The following is a 23,036-nucleotide window of genomic DNA, read 5'->3' as shown; positions in this document are numbered from 1 at the left end:
TTAGGTCAGTAGGTCAAGGTCACTTTCATAAAACTTTGTTCAACACCTTTATTCAATCATCTTCATAACTCTGATTTCCTCATTGGCTCGAACAAGATGTTGAGGACCGATTTTGTTTTACTCTATGTAAGCATTACCGCATTGCTTGATTTGTGAGGCTCAAAGTATTTTTTTGCTGCCAACATGTTTCAACTGTATATAGAAAGTTGAAATATTTTGACCTAATATTTTGAGTTATGACACTCGAACGAAGGAGAAAAATAGTTAAGCTTTCTATTTATATGGGATGTTTTTTTTTTAAATTTTAGTATAGACTTACTGTTATATATGTTTTTTAAGGAACTATTTGAAAACATGCAGTTAACCTTGAAACTGAACGGGACTACTTTCTTTGAGCTTGATCTTGGGGCTACTCAGGTTACCGTGACGATATGCAACAACGAATCAGAGAGCGTCTTTCTTCAGGTTCAAACACCAGGAAAGGTAGGGAGAATAATTTATTGACTTGGTGCGGTAAAGATTAACCAGTTCCATTCTAAGGTGTAAAACAATACCGGTAATTATACCCCCACAAACGAAGTTTGAGGGGGTATATAGGAGTGAGCTTGTCAGTCGGTCGGTCGGTCTGTCGGTCGGTCTGTCGGGCTGTCTGTCTGTCGGTCGGTCTGTTGGTTTTCATGGTTTCCGGACGATAACTCGTGAAAGGCTAGACAGATTTGAAAAAATTTTGGTACACAGGTGTAACATCAGAAGATACAGGTCAAGATCTATATAGCGGCTGGTTGGGCCAAGGTCAAGGTCACTGTTACTAAAAATAGAAAAACGGTTTCCGGACGATAACTCATGAAAGGCTTGACAGATTTGAAAATTTTTTGGTACACAGGTGTAACATCAAAAGATACAGGTCAAGTTCGATATTGGGGCTGGTGGGGCCAAGGTTAAGGTCACTGTTACTAAAAATAGAAAAATAGTTTCCGGACGATAACTCATGAAAGGCTAGACGGATTTGAACAATTTTTAGTACACAGGTGTAACATCAAAAGATACAGATCAAGTTAGTGAGCTTGTCGTTCGGTCGGTTGGTCGGTCTTTCGGTCGGTCTGTCGCTTTTCATGGTTTCCGGACGATAACTCGTGAAAGGCTAGACAGATTTAAAAAAAATTTGGTACACAGGTGTAACATCAGAAGGTACAGGTCAAGTTCGATATTGGGGCTGGTTGGGCCAAGGTCAAGGTCACTGTTACTAAAAATAGAAAAACAGTTTCCGGACGATAACTCATGAAAGGCTTGACAGATTTGAAAAATTTTTGGTACACAGGTGTAACATCAGAAGATACAGGTCAAGTTCGATATTGGGGCTGGTGGGGCCAAGGTTAAGGTCACTGTTACTGAAAATAGAAAAATGGTTTCCGGACAATAACTCATGAAAGGCTAGACGGATTTGAACAATTTTTGGTACACAGGTGTAACATCAAAAGATACAGATCAAGTTAGTGAGCTTGTCGGTCGGTCGGTTGGTCGGTCGGTCTTTCGGTCGGTCTGTCGCTTTTCATGGTTTCCGGACGATAACTTGTGAAAGGCTAGACAGATTTAAAAAAAATTTGGTACACAGGTGTAACATCAGAAGGTACAGGTCAAGTTCGATATTGGGGCTGGTGGGGCCAAGGTCAAAGTCACTGTTACTAAAAATAGAAAAACGGTTTCCGGACGATAACTCATGAAAGGCTTGACAGATTTGAACATTTTTTGGCAGTAACCTTGGAGTTATGGCCTCTTCAAAGGAATGGTTTGGCATTCCTGTGTCCAGGCGGCATTTGGGGGTATTCGTCACTCCTGTGACAGCTCTAGTTTTATTGATAAACAATATTACCAGTGTGTTTTTCCTTCTGACCAATTTTGGGCTGAAGTATGGCCCCATTCACAATGCTAAAAATACACTTTTTCTGAAATGTGAAAATAATATACCCAATTTAATGTTTTTAAAAAAAAAATGAACTCACAATTTTTTATGTGAAAGAGCTAGTGTGTTTTAAATAAACAAAAATTATCTCCTATTATCTTATTTTTCTTTTTTTGACCATCAAAACAATTACAGAGCAGCCTTTCAATTCAGCCTTTTACACTTCAATAAATGGTATATAGAAACAAAACAGTGACCATGCACTGATGTAAAAAAAAGTTTTCATCTAAAACCTATACCCTAGATGTATATATATATATACGTTTTTTGTAGCCATGCACATGCAAACTGGCTGGTGTCCCTTGCTCTAAATATAGATCTCCATGAGTAAAACAGTCCTATGGCTTTCCTAAAGTTTTCTAAATATTTCAGATGTTAGGTTTAAAAAAAAACAAATGAAATTGGTATTGTCTTTACCATTTCTAAATATTTTGCAGCAAGGAATAGTGTTTTATGTCAAGAATACAAATATGTAACTTTTAGTATTATAGCAACTAATTTGAAGTACTTTACTCTAAAACATTTATTGATTGTTTCACCTATATAGACCTGACTATGCAAAAATGGACATTTTAGTGGTATGACTTTTGACTGTAGATGTGTTTGCCTCTTATGTCAATTCCAGTTCACCCCTCCAGAAAGAAAGCCCTCAAAGGACAAAAGCTGTGGGCCAGTGGTGGCTAACCTACCTTGTTGTAAGTTCTGTTTCCTTCTATATCTATGAATTGGATCTTAGTTTACACTAACTAATATAAGCTTAATTGTGATGACAGCCTGTAAATGCCAGTACTCTGAACCACTCTTCAAATTATGCTCCTATTTTACTGTTAAGTATCAGACATGAGCTGGTATTGGTATAGAGCTGGCTTGGCTGTGCTCTTGTTTAATAAAAGAACAAAAGAAAATAAAGTGAAAAAATAAAGTTTTTGTTCCTCATCATTGTGAAACCATCTCTGTGGCCTAATGGTTAAGCGTCTGCCTACGGAGTGGAAGGTCGTGGGTTTGATTCCTGGCCGTGTCATACCAAAAGATGGTACAAGTAGCTCCCTTGTCTGGTGCTCGTCATTTAAATGGTAGTGCTTGAAAAAGTGGTGTACTCAGTACTGGTTTAACCCAGGAAAGTTGTACCTCGTGTATCGGTGCTTAACACTGAGCACGTAAAAAAACCCAAGGGGTCTCTTCGAAAAGAGCTAGGGTATGGCACCTGGCCTTCCTTATATCCCACCACTGTCTCTTCAGCATGCTGTCCTTTCAGCAAAAAGGACCCCGTTGGAAATAAGAGCTTGCACTTTCACGGGTTATCCTTGACCGCAAGGTTTAAAGAAATACATACATACATACATACATACTAGGGATGCAAACGAATATTCTAATATTTGATCAAACGTTTGGTATTTGAATGTCAAAATCGATATTCGAATATTCGAAAAAAAGTTGAATAAATAACATAAAAATCTTTTGTTTACTACTCTGTTGTTGTGTATAAAGTTTGTTTGTCTTGTTTTTACAGCGACGGGCCAATAATGCCAGAGGTGTGAATGTGACGACAATACACTATACACACGCCACATGTCATTTAGGGACATATATCGTTGGGCACTATAAAAAGTCCCCTTAATTTTACAGTAACTGGCTATTTTTTTTTTGGTTAATTTAAACTCCTTTGTCAATTAAGGTTTTAATGAATTGGCCTTCATACCAGTGTGTTGTGTTGGCTACAAATTAAGCTGTGCAACATTGCTCGAATCGCCATGATGATATAAATGACATGTGCTACAATAATGTAGTAACATGTGTGTGCTTTACACTGTTTTCCATGTTTCGATACAATGTTCGTACTTTAAAACGTAAATGTATAGTATATCGTTATAGGATATTGTTTCTCTATTGATGAACAATGGAAAAGCCAAATTCCACATGTTTTCGTTTTATTATTTTACTAGTTCCCGTTAGTTTTTCCATAGTTATATTAAGTATAGGATATCCCAGAACGAGGCAGCAAATTCCACAGAAAGCCCCTAATTGGTGCATGACGCCATTGGACCAGGAATCAATCTTTTACAAATATGAAGGCAGTGGAATTGAAGTTACTTGATTTTGTTCTTGGTTTGTTCATAATGTATTGCTTTTTTTCTTACTGAAAATGGAGAATTTCAGAGGCTCACTTGGGGAAAATCAGGGTCCGTGGCGCGTACTGACTATGACAGGGTCAAATGCCCCGGCTAATACTTGAGCGAATGATAATAATTGTTATAATTTTCTTCAACCTCTAAAGGTTGTATTGTGGTTATCGAATATTCAAATATTCGATCGAAAGAATTACCTAATATTCGAATATCAATTTTGATATTCGTTTGCATCCCTAATACATACATACAAACAAAAAAAATGCTGATACTTCAACCTCACATAACAAATATCTTTAGAGGAAATGACCATATAAAATATATATTTGCACTATATTAACTTTTAATTTCAGCTGTTGAAATGAAGTTGATCAATCTACTTGATGGAATGGAGTTTGTGTGTTTTGGTGGAAAGGGCATCAGTCTGTCAGGGTCACCTTGTGTTGTGATGCCAGAGGAGAAAACACTGGGAATGCTCAAGCACCCTACTTGGTCCACATATAAAGATGTACGCATTCATCATATGTGTCTCACATGGAGTAAGTTTATATGATATCATTTGTTATGGGAAGGTTGGTTGCCCATATCAGCATGCGAAAGTTAGTTGCCTTCATTAACATAGGAAGGTGATTATTCCGAAGAAAACTCATTCTGGAGCAAAAAAGTACTTGTGAGTTATTGTTAAGAAAATTGTTGAGTTGTACTCAATTACATCTTCACCAAAGCTTTTAATCAACATTTTTTGTGATGGATTGGGATTTTATTAAGCATATAAAACATACATGATTTCAATTATTTTTGGTGTTATGTGTTTTAAATAAGCTTAGACTGAGACTTCACTTAAGTATATGATTGTGTGATGTTGGGTGTATTTTTCCTTAGTTTCATTTGATACAATGTCAGTAATTTGCGTATGTCTTGTGTCTCCTATGAAGCATTGCAGAAACATAAGGATTACAATGTCCGGCGATGTTGTCTGCCCCAGTGCAACACTTTCTTTTCTGATCAATAACTTTTGATGGACTTTCATAGTCTTTACAATTAGTTTGCACCCTGGTATTGGTCAATAGATGACCCTTATTGATTTAGGGGCTAGTAGGTCATGCTCAATAGATGACCCTTATTCATTTAGAGGCTGGTAGATCATGGTCAATATACAACCCTGAATGATTTAGGGGATGGTAGGTAATGATCAATAGATGACCCTTATTGATTTAGGGGCTAGTAGGTCATGGTCAATATATGACCCTAATTGATTGAGGGGCTAGAAGGTCATGGTCAATAGATGACCCTTATTGTTTTAAGGGCTAGTAGGTCATGGTCAATATATGACCCTAATTGATTTAGTAGCTAGTAGGTCATGGTGACCTTTGCACTTCTGATAGGAGACACATTTGATTCACCGAATTTTTGGGTTGTAATGTAACACCTCTTTACTATCAATTTCAGATGCCAGCTTGTCGAAGAAGACAGTCCTTGGACCCTCCTCTCACAAGGAAACACCCTCCCAGCTTCCACCTTTTGGTGACCGAATCAAAAGTGGAGAATGGGCCATGTCCAAACTAGTCCATCTCATTGACAATGAAGGTAAGTCAGGTACCACCATGATTTACCCTATTTTGTGATTGAATGGGCCGTGTCTAAATAGGTCTGTTTCTTTGACAATAAGGATCTAAATTTTTGCTTGAGATGTTCATTACACTGGCCTGATCTTGCTGCCAGACTTAATTAAGAATGATAAATGGACCATGTTGAAACTGGTCCATTTTATGGACAATCAGGTAGGTCAGGTGTTCTATATAAAGATTTACAGTTGTCCATTCTACTGACATTATATAAGGCATAGTGTACATTTAAAAATCACCAGAATACTGAATTGTTGATGTGCATGGATTTGTTTTTAAATAAGGAACAGCAAATGTGTGATTGCAGGTATAAATCCGGTGGGAACCACATTTGATGTAGAGAACAATGCTTTTCTGATGTGTGTCTGGCAGTTTATTCTGACAACGTATCCAGAGGTAAATATTTAATTCGTGCAATTGCAAGAAAAAAAGAAAATTTGGGCATTTCACCAATTCAATATTTACTAGGGTTGTGTACCACATAAATTCTAGTATGTTTAAAAATAGCTTTAGTTTATTTATCTGTACTCATAAACAGACATTATTTAAACTGGGAAACCATTATGCGCTATTTAAAACAGGGAAAAACAGATGAGACAAAACATGGCTGTTGCCTTTATTATTTAAACCCTGTAAAGTTATCTATTATCAGCCTCCTACTACCTCACATTGACAATTCTAGACTTGTTTTGAGAACTACTGTATTTGCCGATATTTGGACCATTTGGTTCCTAGCCCCAGAAAAAATTAAAACTTTGTCTCAGAATTTATATGTCCAGGGACTATGTTCACAAATCATCATAGTGAGAAATTTAGGCTTATGCGGAAATACATAAACCACCATGTTGTACAAAGATTATTTTCAAATCTTTCTATAAAATCTATGCATTCCCCTCGTATATTAGATAGATTTTTTTTTTTGCTCATTTTCAAATTTGGGGTGTACAAACATTATTTTAAAGATGTTCCACTTAGATTTTAATTTGTTTAATAATATAACCTCAGATCATGAATACATAACTACATGAAAAGTCCCATATCCTGTGTTGTGAAATATTCAGGAGTTTTTACCTTTGCTTTTTCTTACAGATCTTGCTGCCAGAAACAACTGACCAACTTTTAGGTCCTGGCATTGTGAATGAACACAATATAGATCAGGTTGGTGCTATGTTGCCTTATACTAGATTACTCGGAGTTTGGTGTTTATTTCTTTTTTTCTATGAAAAATTAGCGTGAAATCTAGATTATTTCCAAAACTAGATCAAGAGTCCCAATAGAATTGAATTTAATCAGCATCCTTTATATATTTTTTATAATTTTATTACTACTAGCCAACCGAGAGGACATTAAAATTACTCTTTTTATAACTCTATTTTTTTCATAAAAGTAAAAGAAGGTCTTAGACATAAAACAACTCTCGAGTTTGCCTGTACAGGTAAATTGAGGTATTAGACATAACTGTCTATTTCTGCCATATTGGTAATAGAAGGTCTGTGACATGAGAAATCTCTCTGTTTTTGCCATTAAGGTAAAGGTCTCAGACATCAATAAACACTCTATTTTCACCATATTGGTAAAGGAAAGCAGGTGACATCAATTAAATCTCTGTTTTTTTCCATATGGGTAAAGAAGGTCTACAACATCAATTAATACTCTATTTTTGCACATATTGTTAAAGAAAGATAAGAAACATCCATAAACTCCCCATTTTTGCCAAGAAGGGTAAATGAAGGCCTCAGACATCAATTTATACTCTTTTTTTTGCACATATTGGTAAAGAAAGTGTGAAACATCCATAAACTTTCTGTTTTTACCAATATAGGTAAAAGCATGTCTGAGACATCAATAAATGCTATTTTTTGTCCATATAGGTAAAGGAAGGCCTAAGACATCTTCTTAAGGCTGGTATGTGGCTCCACTACTCCAGGATCGACCTAGACCACCTGAGAAAATCTTTCGCCGTGCAAGGGTCTGGGGGAAAAATCTTCAAAGGGGAATTCTTGACAACTAAGAACGAGCTGGTTAGGACATCGACAGTAAGTGTGGGAGTCGGAGTCATCATTCTTTTTTTCTTACTTGGAGATTTGTATGTTACCGATAAAATAGTAGCAGAAAAAGTAAATGTGTACAATAAGACTTTTCTGTATATAACCAAAAAAAGTTTTTTTAATGCTGTTTACATCCATTATTTATCTCATCAATTCAATTTTAATTCATAGAGGTATTTCCTCAAGAATTTGACCATTTTCAGAATTAAATCATCTTTAAATGATGCTTTTGCTTGAGAAATATAAGACCAGGGGCAGTATTAGATATTATTGTTATCCTTATCCTTAGATATGCTTCAGTGGTTGGCCAGTTATTTTTACAGTCCAATCAAAACACTCAGATTATACTTATGTTTGATCTAAGTTGGTGATTGAATATAGCCCCTATTGTGTTAACTTACACATCTGTGGCAGATCCGTGGTCTTGTGGTAACACACTTGTCCATCAATCCAGGGGTCGCAGGTTCGATTCCAGTCGCATCACTAAAAATACTAATTGTCTTCCGTGAGGAACGTTAAATGGGGGTCACGAGTGACAGTGCTTTACACTGGTGCACATTAAAGCCAAGGTAGCTCTTACCAGGGTTATCTTCTGTCTGTGCACTATGCTCCAAAACCTAAAATGACTTACAATTTTTACGGACCACTTGCCGAATGGGCAAGGCCCGAGTGCAAGTCTAAATATGCTTACACACCACCATTACTTAAACACAGTCTAACGATCTGCTAGTATAGAACATTTCCAGCACATTCTTAGTTAATATTTCTGCAGGGGCAATCAGTAGGGCTACTGATTTTTTGCTCTATTGGCGTATTCTTTAAAATTTATACTTTGATGCAGGCCATCAAAGTATGTGCAATGGTTCTAGCTGAGATAATTGCTGAGTTATGCCCCTTTATTACTTTGAGAAAAAGGTGTTGGCATCTTTCTTGGGTTCTCTGTTTTAAGTTAGAAATATAAGAAAATATTTTTGTATGACAGAGTAAACTGTTGTTTTATTTTCATAAAATTCATTAAGTCTAAAAGAAAAAAGAGCAAAAGCTTACTCCAATAAAGCAGTCTCCTATTTCACTTCTGGTGAAGCAGTGTGTGTATACCATGTGATAAATAATATGTCATATAAGCTACATCAGAAAGCATAATTTTGCTTAAAGTGAAGACTTTAATTAAAGATAACTTTTCTTTTACTTCACCATTTTAATAATAATAATGATAATGATAATAATAACTTTATTTAAAGGAGGTAACACATTAAGACATAGGCATCATATTATAAACAAACATAACACACGACTTATTTATAATGTGGCCTTCTGAAAGACACACGCACACACACACACATAAATGCTTAGAATGAAAACGCAAGCAATAAATCTATGTTATTTCAAAAGGGTACGTATTAAAATGTTATACGAAAGCATAAAGAAACATGAATATAATACACAGAATAGAACAATACATCAATTTGTACCTTAAGGTTAACAAATCGTATCATTAAAATTTATTAACTGAGTAAGTAGGACAGTCACACATGTATTTAACACCTTACTCGAGATATATATAATGTAAAAACAATAGTCATGTAATTATGCGTACAATTCTTACAACGGTTTTTGCAATTGATAATGTAAAAAGAACTTCTTGCAGCAAGCTTTAAATGACTTTTCTGTGTTCGATTTACGTATTCGTTCTGGTAAAGAGTTCCAAACTGTCCCACTGTAGCATGCAAACGAGTGTTTCTTGTATTGAGTTTTATTTTGAATGTGGGCCATATCTTGTCGTGTAGATCGCAATCCAGATCTTGTATTGTTTGATAACTTTATAATGTCTCTTATATAACTCGGTGTAAGATTGTTAATAGATTTATATACCATAACAGCCGTTTGATATTTGCAACGGTATTCAAATTGAAGCCATTCTAATTGTTTAAATAATTCATGCGATGGCTGTCTAATAGGCTTAAAGAGAATAATTTTAGCAGCTCTTTTTTGAAGCATGGTTATTCGTTTCATATGCGTTTGCTTGCTTTTCCCCCGAACACTACAACAATAGTCAAACATAGGAAGTATATACGATTTATAAAACATATGTCTCATTTGATCCGTTAAAAAGTAATTAAGTCTTTTTAAAAGAGCTATCTTTGCAGTTACTTTCTTGCAGACAAAGTCAACTTGCAGGTTCCATGACAATGATGAATCAATAACAATTCCAAGCAATTTCTTCAAAGTTACATTTTCAATAAGTACTTTGTCTACAAATAATTTGAGTGCACATGCATTTCTTAACTTTGCATTTGAACCCAGCAACATGCAATTCGTTTTCAATGGATGTATTGCCATGTTGTTTATTTTGCACCACTCTGATATTATATCTAAATTTATTTGCAACAGACGTTCAATTTCCTGCGTATTTGAACTTTTTGCATATAGTGTAGTATCATCAGCATATAAGTCAATCAAGGAATTTTCTATTTCAAAGGTAATGTCATTAATATATATAAGAAAAAGAATCGGTCCAAGAATGGATCCTTGAGGAACTCCAGACCTTATACATCTTCGTGAAGATTGGTACCCCCCAAACTTTACAATTTGGTGTCTATCTTTCAAATACAAAGTTATCAGTTGAACGGTATTATCACTGAAATTGTATAATTTCAATTTATGTAAAAGTATTTGGTGATCTACTAGATCAAAAGCCTTTCGTAAATCAAGGAAGAGAGCACCTACATAGTTTCCATTGTCAATTCCATCAATCCAATCATCAATTATTCTTATCAACGCTGTGTGACAAGAATGATTTTCTCGAAACCCAGATTGAAATTCATGTATGATATTCATATTTTTTAAAAATGTTTTGATTTGATCTGCCATGTACCGTTCAAACACCTTTGACAAGTTGGAAGGATAGAAATTGGTCTATAATTATTTGGATCATTGCGACCAGAAGATTTATATATAGGCAAAACCTTAGCCTCTTTAAATGAGTCTGGGAATATTCCTAGCCGTATGCTACCGGTATTATTTATTTCAATTTATTAAAAGTGTTTTAAGAAACTACATGTACACTCTCAATCAAACTCTGGTAAAAAAAAGTGATAGCAGGGCTCCTTAACCAGTGTAGACTGCGCTATGTTTCATTTGAAATAGTGAAGAAATAGGAAAGTTATCTTTGTTTAAAGTCTTCTTTTGAAGCAAAATATTGCCTTCCAGAGTAGCATTTATGATGCAATTTATCGCGTGGTATACACACACTGAAAGGCTTGAAATGTTTTTATGTGATTAAATATTTATTTCCATCATGCAGGAATCACAGGAAATAAGCCAGGATTACTTTGAGAAAACAGGCTACATGGTGGTGACAAGCAAATTTAACCGAAATCTTGAGCTGTACCTCTGTCCGGGCCACAAACACACTATGATCAATAAGACCGGGCTGGAAGAAATTCCCAAGAATTTGTACGGGAAGTACTCCCTTTTCGTCACGTTTATTGACCTTCAACACAACGATTTGACACACCTTCCCAAAGAGTTTTTTGAGAATCTGCCGAATGTGACGCACATCGCTGTTGGCCATAATTTCATCCAAAATCTTCCAAGTAGGTTGAATCTGTTTGATAAAATTATCATTCATGATTGTGATGGTTGATTTACTTAATATAACGAGAATATTAATGTTATTTTTTTTAAAAATGATGTTTATTTAAATGTTCGCCTTAATCTGGGATCTACAAACTTAAGGCCTTTACTGAATTTGAAGCCAATTTTATTTAGGAGGCACATTCAGCATTCCTCTGTTCTGTTTAATGTTCAGTATGTTTGCCTTATATTAAATTAACTACAAAATGGTGTTTAGTTGTTGTAATGCAATGAATGAATATGATGTTTAGTTGTCAAAAAATGATTACAACTTGTTTCAGCTTAAAACTTGGGCTTAAAAGAATTTCAGAAAATGCTATTTAAAAAAGAAAGGATGTTTTCTTAAACATATACAATAGGGAACAATGTTATCAATGTATGGTGACAGAAAAAAGAGAAATACACAAATTTCAGCTTTTTCTTATTCAACAGGTACCATTGGTTGCTGCAAGAAGCTGTTATCCCTACAAATCCACGAAAACAACATTTCCAAGTTGCCTGATACATTTGCCGATCTAAAGCTACTGCAGACTCTTGATATCGGCAACAACTGCTTTCCAGAGTTTCCCCCCATGATAACCAAGATTACCTCCCTTACAAGACTGCTTCTACACAATTCTTTCTTCACAGGTAAGAATTACCTTCTTCAAAGGTAATAGAAGTCTTCTTCACAGGTAAGAATGACCTTCCTTAGAGTATGCTTGTAAATAAAGCCTTCTCCACAGGTTAGAAGAATCTCCTTCTAGGTAAAAAGGATGTCAGTTTTCTTCACATTAATTTAATTGAAATTTTATATCCACCATTTGGTTTGAGATACACATTCTTGCAAATTAAGTGAATTAAAAGGATTTTATCTCTATAACATATGAGTATTATAATATTTATTATTCCCTCCACCTCTGATGACTCAACCTTTTTTGCTTTTTTCTTTGTTCAAATAAATTTTCATTGAAAATTTCAATCTTAGTAGAACAAAGGATATATACTAATACAGTAAAACCTGGTCAAACAGTCGCCTGTATTGAGTGGTAACCTGTATTATCCGGCAAATCCATATTCCTCGTTATTAGTTTTTTTAGTACTATGCATTAAGCGGTCAACTGTTTTAAGCAGCTGTGATCACAAATATTTGATCGCATGGAGGCATTAATAAACTATCATGCTTTGATAAACAATTAGATCGGATGTTTTCCAAAACACGTCTATACTTAAATGGAAGTGTATGGAAAAATTTGATGGCTTCGGAAATCCGTCATCCAATCAAAATGCATATTCCATCATAGCCAAAATTGATGTCATATTTCAGACTTACCGGAAGATATTGGAAACCTGAAGAACTTGAGGCAGCTCCATTTCCAGGGCAACTGTCTCTCAAAATTACCAGAAAGCTTCAGAGAACTAGAGTCATTGGAGGAACTCATTTTGAGTTGGTTTTTATTAATTTTTATTTAATGTCCATATAGTATTGAATATAAAATTGATTATATAATATGTTTACTTTTTGCTAGGCTATTGTTTCATTCCATTTCTGTTTGTTACATTTTAATAGATGCTTTCTATGCTTTTATTAGCTTGTCTTTCTTTCGATAAAAAATAATAAATTTTTGTCATAGCCTTAGTGTTTTCATCATCGTCTCGGCTTTAGCGGCATAGTGTAAAAACTTTAACCTTAGTCATGACTCAAAAACTGTTAAAGATATTTAATTTAAACTTGGTACACATGTTGACATAGACAATTCTCGCATGGCAAGGTCCATAAGTTTTACTTGAATAAGTGTTGAGGTTAGGGATAACCATAATTTGACATTTTGTTTTATATATAAATTATTCTGTATTTAGCTTTCATACAGAATATAGGGGCATGCATCATATTCAATGACAGCTCTATTTGTTGGCTTTTCATACATATTACGACTTTTATTATTGTGACTAAGGTGTATATGAGCGTGTTACATGTTAAGAATAGCTGATAACGTCACTATTGAATTGTGCGTTTCACCGACCTGCTGTATGTAGGGGCATGTTTCATATGCAGTGACAGCTATTATTCTATTTCTGTCCAGGTGGAGTACACTGGATCTACCTGCCCAGCAACAAAGAAACGATTACCAGATCCAGCTTCAAGTTTACCATACGTAAAAAGTTCAGCAGATGGCTCTATGCTAACAGACAGGTAACTGATCATTAAATGAGATAAATAAGGGAATTAGAGTATACAGTAAAACTGCGGTCGTTTAAACAGGAGTCGTTCGAGAACTGGAGAGAATATGTTAATTTTGATAGCAGACGATGTGTATTACATGTATGTATGAATGCTTTAATCATGACTTGAGTTTTTTTTAATAAATGGATTTTCAGTATTAAAAATCGATCATTTTAATGACCATATTAAACTTAATTTCCGAACTATAACACACTCATACATTCTATTCTTCCTGTACAGGATTGGAATAGCTTGTTTTCAATGTTTGACGAAAATCAAAACGGTGTTTTGGATGCAAAGGAGGTTGGCAAATTAAACGCAACTGTCTTCAATCTTTTTCCACGTTTTGGCTACAAGGGCAACGAGCCTCCAGGTACCTATGGTTTACCAATTTTTTCATTTAAAATCTTCAAATCATTGTGTAAAAACGGTCATCAAATTGAATGCTACCATTTTAAAGATTTTCCTGCCCTTCAGCTTGAAGGGCAGTTAGCTGTCAGGTACTGTGTACACAGGTTGATTTTATATGATAATCTCTATGCTTTGGTAGTATTGACTGACAAACTTAAAGGTGCACTCTTACAGGTTTACTGTTTTTACAACTTTTTTATTTTTTGTCTTAGAATGAGCAAATATTTGCGTAAATATCTCTAAACCAGTGATAAAAGACTGCTGACAAAATATAAGATAGCATATTTTCATGTTTTATGGCTTAAAGCGTTACTAACAGTTTAAGAAAAATGTATAAAACATCAATTTTTTAACTTAAGTCGAAAAATCTGGGACTAATTTTTTTGTCAGCAGTCTTATATGATTAGTTTACATGCATTTTCAAATAAATTGGCTGGTTCCAAGACAAAAAAAAAAGTTGTCAAAACGTTCAATTTGTGAGAGTGCAGCTTTAAGTAGAGGTCGTGGTTTTGATCCCCAATAGGGGTACTTTCTCAGTTTTCACAATGGAGTTGAAAAGAAATAGTTTTAACTAAACTGAATAAGAATATCTTTTTCAATCATTTTCTAACTATGGCAACAATGGCAGTGAATCATCATGTGGTATATAGGAACACAATTTCCACTAAAATTCCCTGAGATTAAAACCAGGCAAATCCCCCTGACAGGATAAAACCCACCAACCCCAATTAAATCCTCATGACAAATTCTACATCTCAATTTCCACTGAATGTACATATTATAATAAAATCATATAGACAACACTTTTTATGCATTTTTTTTTTTATTTTTGACTTTTTGATTCAACTTTGTCAGCTTTTGTTTCTAGGATTGACTTTGGTATGTGAAGGAATTAACGCACCTATTCAAATGTTTATGAACTCAACTGTTGTCTTTTCATTTATACTTTTATATATAATATACTTATATATATTTCATGTTATACAGTGTTGTTTTTTTTATTTCTGATTAATTTCAGATGAAGATATGCCGCATGGATTTCCAATGCAGATATGCTCCTGCAAGAAACTTGAGGTCTTGTACCTTAAGTGCCAAGTAAGTTTTTTTAATTCAAGAGTTCATTTATGTTTATTTTTTTTATTTTTTCTATACAAAAAATATATATCTTCTTGTATTTTTTTTTTAAATATTTTCTGATCATCCATGTTCCTTTAGTGTTCAGCTGTTAATCATCAAATACTTTCGTATCTGTTTTTTTTAAAAATAATATTAGCAGTCAAAGATATACAAATGATTTAAGTTGTCCATTCACACATTTTACCTATCCATTCCCAGGGCAAAAGACATTTTAACATGTTTTTCTTATCCATTCAATTGTTACCAGTTTTTTTCCTGTCCATTTCCAGGGCATAACACGAGTCCCTCCAGAGATAAGACAATTGGAGAAACTAATTGATCTACAGCTGTCCCACAATCCAAACCTGATCTCCATTCCAGCAGAGCTCAGTGAACTGTCCCGCCTTAAAAGTAAGAATTTATGTTTTAAGAGCAGGAGGTAAAAATTTACTTTTGCTTTTGACCAAGACTTTGTTATGTGCATTTGTGTCAACTTGACATAGGGTTTCATGATCATGTAGAACAAACATGTACAGTATGTTAATTTTCTATGTGTTTTCATAATTTATCTGACCTAATTTTCCCATCAAATTTTAGAGTAGCTTGAATAAGATGCTTTTCTCCGAAATTGAAGATGTGGGCTCCCACTTCATCATTTGAATTATCGAAGCTCAGAATATGTCTCTTATCCATATATATTTAAAACATAAGCTTGACAATTGATATTACACCTAAATATGATTAAAACTGCCTTCTTTATTTCACATAACAGTATACTTAATCTAAGTCCACCAGCATTACCATGTTACTTGTTAATCGGTTACTGGTTTAACTGAAATGAATACTTAAATCATGATACCAATTTATTTCTATGTTTAGTATCCACGGATAGATATGTTTTTGGCTTTCCGATCAAAAATCAACAACACTAAATATGATCAACAAACATGTCAAATATTTTTAATTTCTATATACTATGATTCCGACTACAGAACACAAGTGTAAACAAAATGCTTCATACTTTATACTAGTAGTCTTGGCATTTCATATCAGAAAATGTTATTCCTTAGTCCCTTCTTTGTGTATATTAAGTAGTTCGGTCCGTATATCACTGTATTTTAATAAAAATCCAGTTTTATGACATCAGCGGTCCATATCATATTTTTGGCCGGTTCAGACCCAGCCATAAATGTAATATGGACTGCCAACGTTATCCAACTGGTAAGTGTGGCTTGCTATTTTCACAACGACGAAAATTGTCGCAGGTAAACTTGATTAGCTTTGTTCATTAAAATACATCTATTTTGCTTTTAAAATATTGAATGGTGATATAAAATGTTCGGTATAATTTTAAATATAAGAAATATTTACACAGCACTTTGGGCCATATGGCATTATTAGGACCTGCCAGTCAGCCCCTGAAGGTGAGTGGACCTCGACTAATGCCTCGGTACATATACACTTCCGTTGGCTGACTGGCTGGTCCTTATAATGTCATATGACCCTCAGTGGTGTGTAATATTTCTTAAATGATGCATTCTGTGTGATTACCATAATCAATACATTTATATACATGTTTTATTTAGGCTCTCTTTGCAGCGGAAATCTAACAATTGATAATGGTCCAGAATGGAGTAGGGAGGCTCTGGTGTCTATATTTTACATAGGATATCACTTATTTAGTGTTCCTGTTTTTTTCAGGGGTTCGTTTTTTTTCAGGGTAGCTAGATAGGTTTTTGTACTAAGGATTGACACTAAACATACAAAGTATTTGGTAAAGTGTCAGGGTGGTTAAACATCATATCTGCTTCAAAGGTTAAAGACAGTATTTCTTGAAATTAGAAAAGATACTGTACAACCCATAAAATCATTTATTTACATTTTCTTGTCATTTCAGAACTGGAATTAGATGACTGTCCAATGCTAAAGACGCCACCCCGGGAGATTCGAGACAAGGGAGTTCACTCCATCATGGGCTATCTGAAAAGCTTGATGAGTGGAGATGTTCTTAGTAAGAGGACCAAACTCATGCTCGTTGGACTTGGAGGGGCTGGGAAAACAAGGTAGGCAGCGGCAATTTTGGCAGGTTATTTTTGTTCTGTTTATGTTTAATTAGGCTACTTAATTGTATTTAGATAAACTACTGCTGGCGCCCCCTTTTTCACACCTTCACATTATAATGCACTTATCGTACTATGTAATTGTTTGCCATATTATATTTTGCCTATGCTTTATATATGTGTATTATTCCCGCGCTTCTGTAGTTTGGAGCAATAGTTTAGATTATGTAATAAAGCTCCCTTTAACCCCTTATGCAATTGTTTTTTTAATACACAGGAAATGCTTATTCCTTCTGAAACATAACTATTTTAAAGTAATGTCATGTGACATGAATCTTAGTTTTTTTAGTTTTTTGTTTATTTTCTTTTTGTGGAAGCCTTTGAGTTATTATTGGCTTATGTAAGGAAACTTGGCATGCATGTTGCCAGAGACAATACACATGTATAGCAAGACCTATGACTCTGGCTTTAATATTCAATAATTGTTAAATTATGCCCCTTTTTAATTGACAAAAAAGTAAGACAAGCATTGGTATGCACTCGGCTGACTTTATCATAGTGGTATAACATATGTTTTCTATATTTGAAGCCTGGTGAAGGCATTATTGAGTGACAATGGGAAGATGGAGAATGATAAGGACCATGACATCACGGATGGTGAGGTTTTAAAGATTACTTAATAATTTGAACAACAGTCAAATACAGAGAGTAAAACCGAATTGGTCCTTTACATCCAGTTTGAGCCAACAAGGAATTTGAGCCAACAATATAGAGTCAATGGGTTTCAACTGTAACTTAATTAAGAGAATTATTTAATAGCTAAATTCCAGATGCTATCAACTAGTGATTAAATAAATTAATGGCTTTAATCCACATACTAGCAGATAATGATAACAAAAAGGACAAAAATAATGTTACTGATTTTGAAGTTCCAAGAGAATTTAAGACTCATTTTTAAACAACCTCGTGGAAAAGATGAGCTTTCTACATGCTATGCCCGTAATCTCCCTAAAATGGCCATGCAAATGTTTCAGGTATTGACATAAAGTCATGGGAGGTGAAACATGAGGACGAGACGATCACATACAACATGTGGGACTTTGCTGGCCAGACAGTCTACTACAACACACATCAGGTACAAAAATGAATAAGAATGACAAGCCTAAATTGCATAAAAGTATTATTAAATTTGATCTTTTCTACTTTTTCCTACCCCCAATTATTGCCATTATTTTACATAGAAGTATTATCTATTTCTATCTTTCCTAGTTTTTCCTGTCCCCCAACCGTGCCATCTACCTGCTACTTTGGAATGTGAGGTTGGGCCACGAGCATGCTGGCCTGGATTTCTGGCTTAACTCCATCTGCGTGCAGGCTCCCAAGGCCCCTGTGTTTGTGATTGGCTCTCACATTGACCAGGTGAGATGACCTTGTAAATACTCAGTGGTTTTCTTTCAAGGCATACAAATGTTCACTTTTTTTTCAAAGAAATATGGTCGGTTGGGCGTGAGGGCAAATGTTGTCAAAAATTCTGCATTTAATTTGTTATTCCATGTCATAAATTCAATAGTTGTTATCCAGTTTTTCATTATATTATTATTAGGATCAATCTGAAGACTCACTCAGCATCAATCAGAGGTACATGCACTTATCATATCAGCCAGATACATCTGTTTCAGCTGTAAAACCTGTTTTTTTATTGACACTCAAGGTTCTTTGCTGTTCATACTGTATATAAACAATTAAGTTCATGATAAAACCAAAATATTCAACCCTTATTTGTCCTCAAGGTCAGCAAGAGTGAGCTGCCCCTGGAGGAGATGCAGCAGAAATTTCCGCAAGTGGTTGGCTTCCATTTTGTCAGCTCCTTCACTGGACAGGTGGGTGGGGTAATGCGTAAGTCTACATGTCAGGGATGTATACTGTGGGATAAAGGATACAATTGGAATTATTGATGGTTGAGGTAATTGAGATTTCAACAGTTGATCAGCTTCCGCTTAGATATGGGTGGGACAATGTGTGAGTAAACTGTGAAGAATGTATAATGTATGGTTAATATACATTTGGAAATGTAGGTACATTTGTGGTTGAGATTTACACAGGTGTTTGGTTACCACTTTGTCACCTCATACACTGGACACTGGTAGGCTGAGTTATGTTAATTTGGGAATGTATAATTGTGATGGTTAAGGTACAGTATAGATCATTGGAGAATTATGCGATATGTTTTACATATTCAGGGAATAGCAGAACTGAAGAAGCATTTGTTTGAGGTATCGCTGCAGCAGCCATACATGGGGGAACACATTCCATCAGTCTGGCTGGAGTTTGAAAAAAACATTCAATTGTAAGTAACAAATGGTTTATTAATTCTAAAATGCAATATAGTATTAAAGTAAACAGCTAAATGAAATTGCTATCACGCTTATGACATGTTATTATTTCATGATCTGACAGATGTTTTTCTTGGTCTGTTTTTAACTACTTTAAATGGGGTTTTTTGAGGTCCTTTTTTACGAGTCTTGAGTGTGCATTAACAAAAATGCTTCTCAATTTAGTGTTCATTTTTCCCTGGGGATGTGAAGCTCTTTATTCACAAAATGAGTAAGCTCTATCTTTATTTACAATGGATACCATTTTCACAAATAAATTAATATGCCAGAATGTTTTTGAGTAAAGTTATAAATATGAGCATTTATAGGGAAACCATTTTCTTTGTTTACAGGGTAAAGAGAAATGCAGACATTATTGCGTACACAGAGATGGAAAAGCTTGCGTACAAGTGTGGACTTTTTGAACCGTCTGAGGTGAGTTTCATAGCTTTTCCAGACCCATAAATAGTGCAGTTGTCAGCTTTCGTCCTTGTACATCACTTCAATTATGGGTACATACTACATAGGTTGTCTGGTTAGCCAATGGTTAGTGCACTGACATCTCACCTGGGCGGCCCAGATTAGATTCCTGGCCTGTGAGTTTGGTTTGTGGTCACCAAGCCGGACAAGGGGGTTTCCTCCGGGTACTCCAGTTACCTCCACATCACAAAACCACACTCTTGAGTAACATCCTGCCAAGGAGAGTGATTAAAATAATGTTTTTATAGCTTGTTTCACAATCTTTGTAAAAGGAATATACAGTTTAAAAAAAGTACATTTGTATCTTTTCATTTGTATGTCGAAAGCATGTGAGAACCATGCATGCAAGTACTGTAGAAACTCGTCACGTTTCTTACTAAATTTATCATTTTGTTGTACCTATTTTCTACAATATTTATATGAAAAACTACAGAAACAAGCTCAGTTGCCAAAAGCTCAAACATAAACCCCGTTTTATGGCACAGGGGAAAGGCCAAAGACATAGAACACAAAAACAAAAAATAGCAAACCATGGAACAACAGCACTAAACTTCACAAACAACACATAGCATAATCATATACTATATATAAAAAATAGGTCTGTTTATCAAGGAAAGTTAGGTACTGCCTTGGAATGGTCAGTTAAATATAAATTTACTTGGCTGTTTAAACCAGTTTGCATGCACAACCTCACTCTTATCCCAACAATCCAGAATAAAGTAAAAACCTAAAAGGTAAATCTTATCAAACCTATCAGGATGTCTTAAAACTACCCTGGCATTTATCAAGGACTTATTTTTACAATTTCCTGAACTATTTCTAAAATCTTTGAATCTAAAATAGGAATTCTACATGATTTTAATGTTTCTAACCATAGGAAATGTGTCGGAATATTAGACCTTGTTAGGGCATCCTACCTCAAGTCTTTATTAGATTTCATCAAGTGATAATAATACTTGTGTTTTCCACAGATATACCAGGCAGTGCAGTTCCTCCATGACCTTGGCGTTGTCCAGTACTTCACCAATGAGTACCTCAAATCCAAGGTCGTGATTAACCCACAGTGGATTGTTGATGTCATGTCGTGTGTGGTCTCAGTGAAAAGCAATGTCATAACAGTTAGTAACATAATGATTTACCAATGGAATGTATTTGTTCTAACTAGTATTACCAAAATACATCCATTCGTGAAGTGCTTGCACAATTATGAACAGATCTGAGAACAGAACATTTACCATAAGGTCATTATTAGTCTTGTTGCCGATTATGCATGTGTTTGCTATAAAGTTGCTCTCTCTACAGTTCTGCCTGTCATTGGTCAGAAAAAATCAACATATTTTTATTGAATATTATATCAGTTGATAACAAAAATATGACCTGTCAATATATGATATAAGATTAAGTTGTGAATATGAAAATATATGTACAAAATCTGGCGACTGTAAGTTTATGCGACAGAACTAGTGCAGATATTTGGTATTAATTAACGATATTTATTTTATTTGTATGCTTTAAACATTAAAATGATGATATTATTAAAAAAAAATCAAGTAAACTAACATGGAAAATTGACATGTAAGAAATTTAAAATACTATTACTATGTCTTTGTTAGGTCATTAGCATAAACGAATATACAGGACAGAAATCAATATTACTTTGCGCATTTATTTATTTTGAACTTAGATGGAAATATACAAGTCCAAAGAGAATAGCCCTGAAAAGTTTACAAAATCAACACAACTGATAACAAATGATATCGGAAGTATGAACAATCGAAATATGTAGGGAAAATGTTAGGTTGAAATGTCACCAAATGTCACCAAAATTTTTGTCAATTCCATTCATTTGCAGAAATCTCTAAAGCAAATCTTTGTCGGTCAATTATCCCACAGTATTTGAATAATGTTAATGAAATGTGTGGCTGCCCATTATGCATATAAATATAAATAACAAACACTTTGTCCACTTCAGGACGGGAGGCTGAAGCATGATGATGTTGGTGAAATTTGGAGTAACTATGGTAAAGGCCTGCACTCCTGGCTGCTCAGACTCACAGAGGAGTTTGATTTGACCTTTGAACTCCCAGAGGAAAAGATCAACCTCGTGCCCTGCCTTCTGCCTGAGGCTAAACCAAAGGTACAGCTTATTAAAAAGGTTTTCCAAACCACAAGCTTATATTGAGAGTATGGGGCTAATCTATGTATAATTATGGGATGTATGTATTTTGATTTCCATTTAGGGCATAGGTAGAGTCTAAGGAGGTCATATGTAAAGTGTATTGAGGTCAAAGGTAGAGTCTATTGAGGTCATAGGTAGAATCTAATGAGGTCATAGTTAGAGTGTATTTAGGTCATAGGTGTGTATTGAGGTCATCGGTAGAGTGTATTGAAGTCATAGGTGTGTATTGAGGTCGTCGTTAGAGTGTATTGAGGTCATAGGTGTGTATTGAGGTCATCGATAAGAGTGTATTGAGGTCATAGGTAGAGTGTATAGAGATCATAGGTAGAGTGTTTTGAGGTCATAGGTAGAGTGTATTGAGGTCATAGGTCAGATGTATTGAGGTCATAAGTACAAGGTATTGAGATCATCGGTAGAGTCTACTGAGGTCGTCGGTAGATTGTATTGAGGTCATAGGTAGAATGTATTAAGGTCATAGGTTGAGTATATTGAGGTCATAGGTAGAGTGTATTAAGGTCATAGGTAGAGTGTATTGAGGTCATAGGTAGAGTGTATTGGATCATTGGTAGAGTGTATTTAGGTCCTAGGTAGAGTGTATTGAGGTCATAGGTAGAGTGTATTAAGGTCATAGGTAGAGTGTATTAAGGTCATAGGTAGAGTGTATTTAGGTCCTAGGTAGAGTGTATTGAGGTCATAGGTAGAGTGTATTAAGGTCATAGGTAGAGTGTATTGAGGTCATAGGTAGAGTGTATTGGATCATTGGTAGAGTGTATTTAGGTCCTAGGTAGAGTGTATTGAGGTCATAGGTAGAATGTATTAA

General features: G+C 34.9%; 1 protein-coding gene across 2 annotated transcripts in view; it reads left to right on the top strand.

Annotated features, from left to right (window-relative positions):
- The window catches only part of LOC128219737 (uncharacterized), a 58,929-nt gene that overhangs the window by 13,910 nt on the left and 21,983 nt on the right, over positions 1–23,036 (top strand). For both annotated transcript variants that reach the window (XM_052927690.1, XM_052927691.1), the window contains exons 15-37: positions 340–483; positions 2,586–2,655; positions 4,440–4,625; positions 5,536–5,673; positions 6,019–6,107; positions 6,801–6,869; positions 7,583–7,747; positions 11,064–11,355; positions 11,828–12,025; positions 12,702–12,821; positions 13,459–13,568; positions 13,839–13,971; positions 15,028–15,104; positions 15,416–15,536; positions 17,023–17,188; positions 17,775–17,842; positions 18,220–18,320; positions 18,455–18,604; positions 18,976–19,065; positions 19,426–19,532; positions 19,911–19,992; positions 21,009–21,155; positions 22,010–22,174. In XM_052927690.1, coding sequence (XP_052783650.1) covers positions 340–483; positions 2,586–2,655; positions 4,440–4,625; positions 5,536–5,673; positions 6,019–6,107; positions 6,801–6,869; positions 7,583–7,747; positions 11,064–11,355; positions 11,828–12,025; positions 12,702–12,821; positions 13,459–13,568; positions 13,839–13,971; positions 15,028–15,104; positions 15,416–15,536; positions 17,023–17,188; positions 17,775–17,842; positions 18,220–18,320; positions 18,455–18,604; positions 18,976–19,065; positions 19,426–19,532; positions 19,911–19,992; positions 21,009–21,155; positions 22,010–22,174 — 2,988 coding nt within the window. The remainder of the gene's footprint in view (positions 1–339; positions 484–2,585; positions 2,656–4,439; positions 4,626–5,535; positions 5,674–6,018; positions 6,108–6,800; positions 6,870–7,582; positions 7,748–11,063; positions 11,356–11,827; positions 12,026–12,701; positions 12,822–13,458; positions 13,569–13,838; positions 13,972–15,027; positions 15,105–15,415; positions 15,537–17,022; positions 17,189–17,774; positions 17,843–18,219; positions 18,321–18,454; positions 18,605–18,975; positions 19,066–19,425; positions 19,533–19,910; positions 19,993–21,008; positions 21,156–22,009; positions 22,175–23,036) is intronic.

This window comes from Mya arenaria, chromosome 15 (assembly GCF_026914265.1).
Source record: "Mya arenaria isolate MELC-2E11 chromosome 15, ASM2691426v1".
NCBI lineage: Eukaryota > Metazoa > Mollusca > Bivalvia > Myida > Myidae > Mya > Mya arenaria.
The sequence above is the reverse complement of the archived record's forward strand: the minus strand, read 5'-3'. Positions and strand labels throughout refer to the sequence as shown.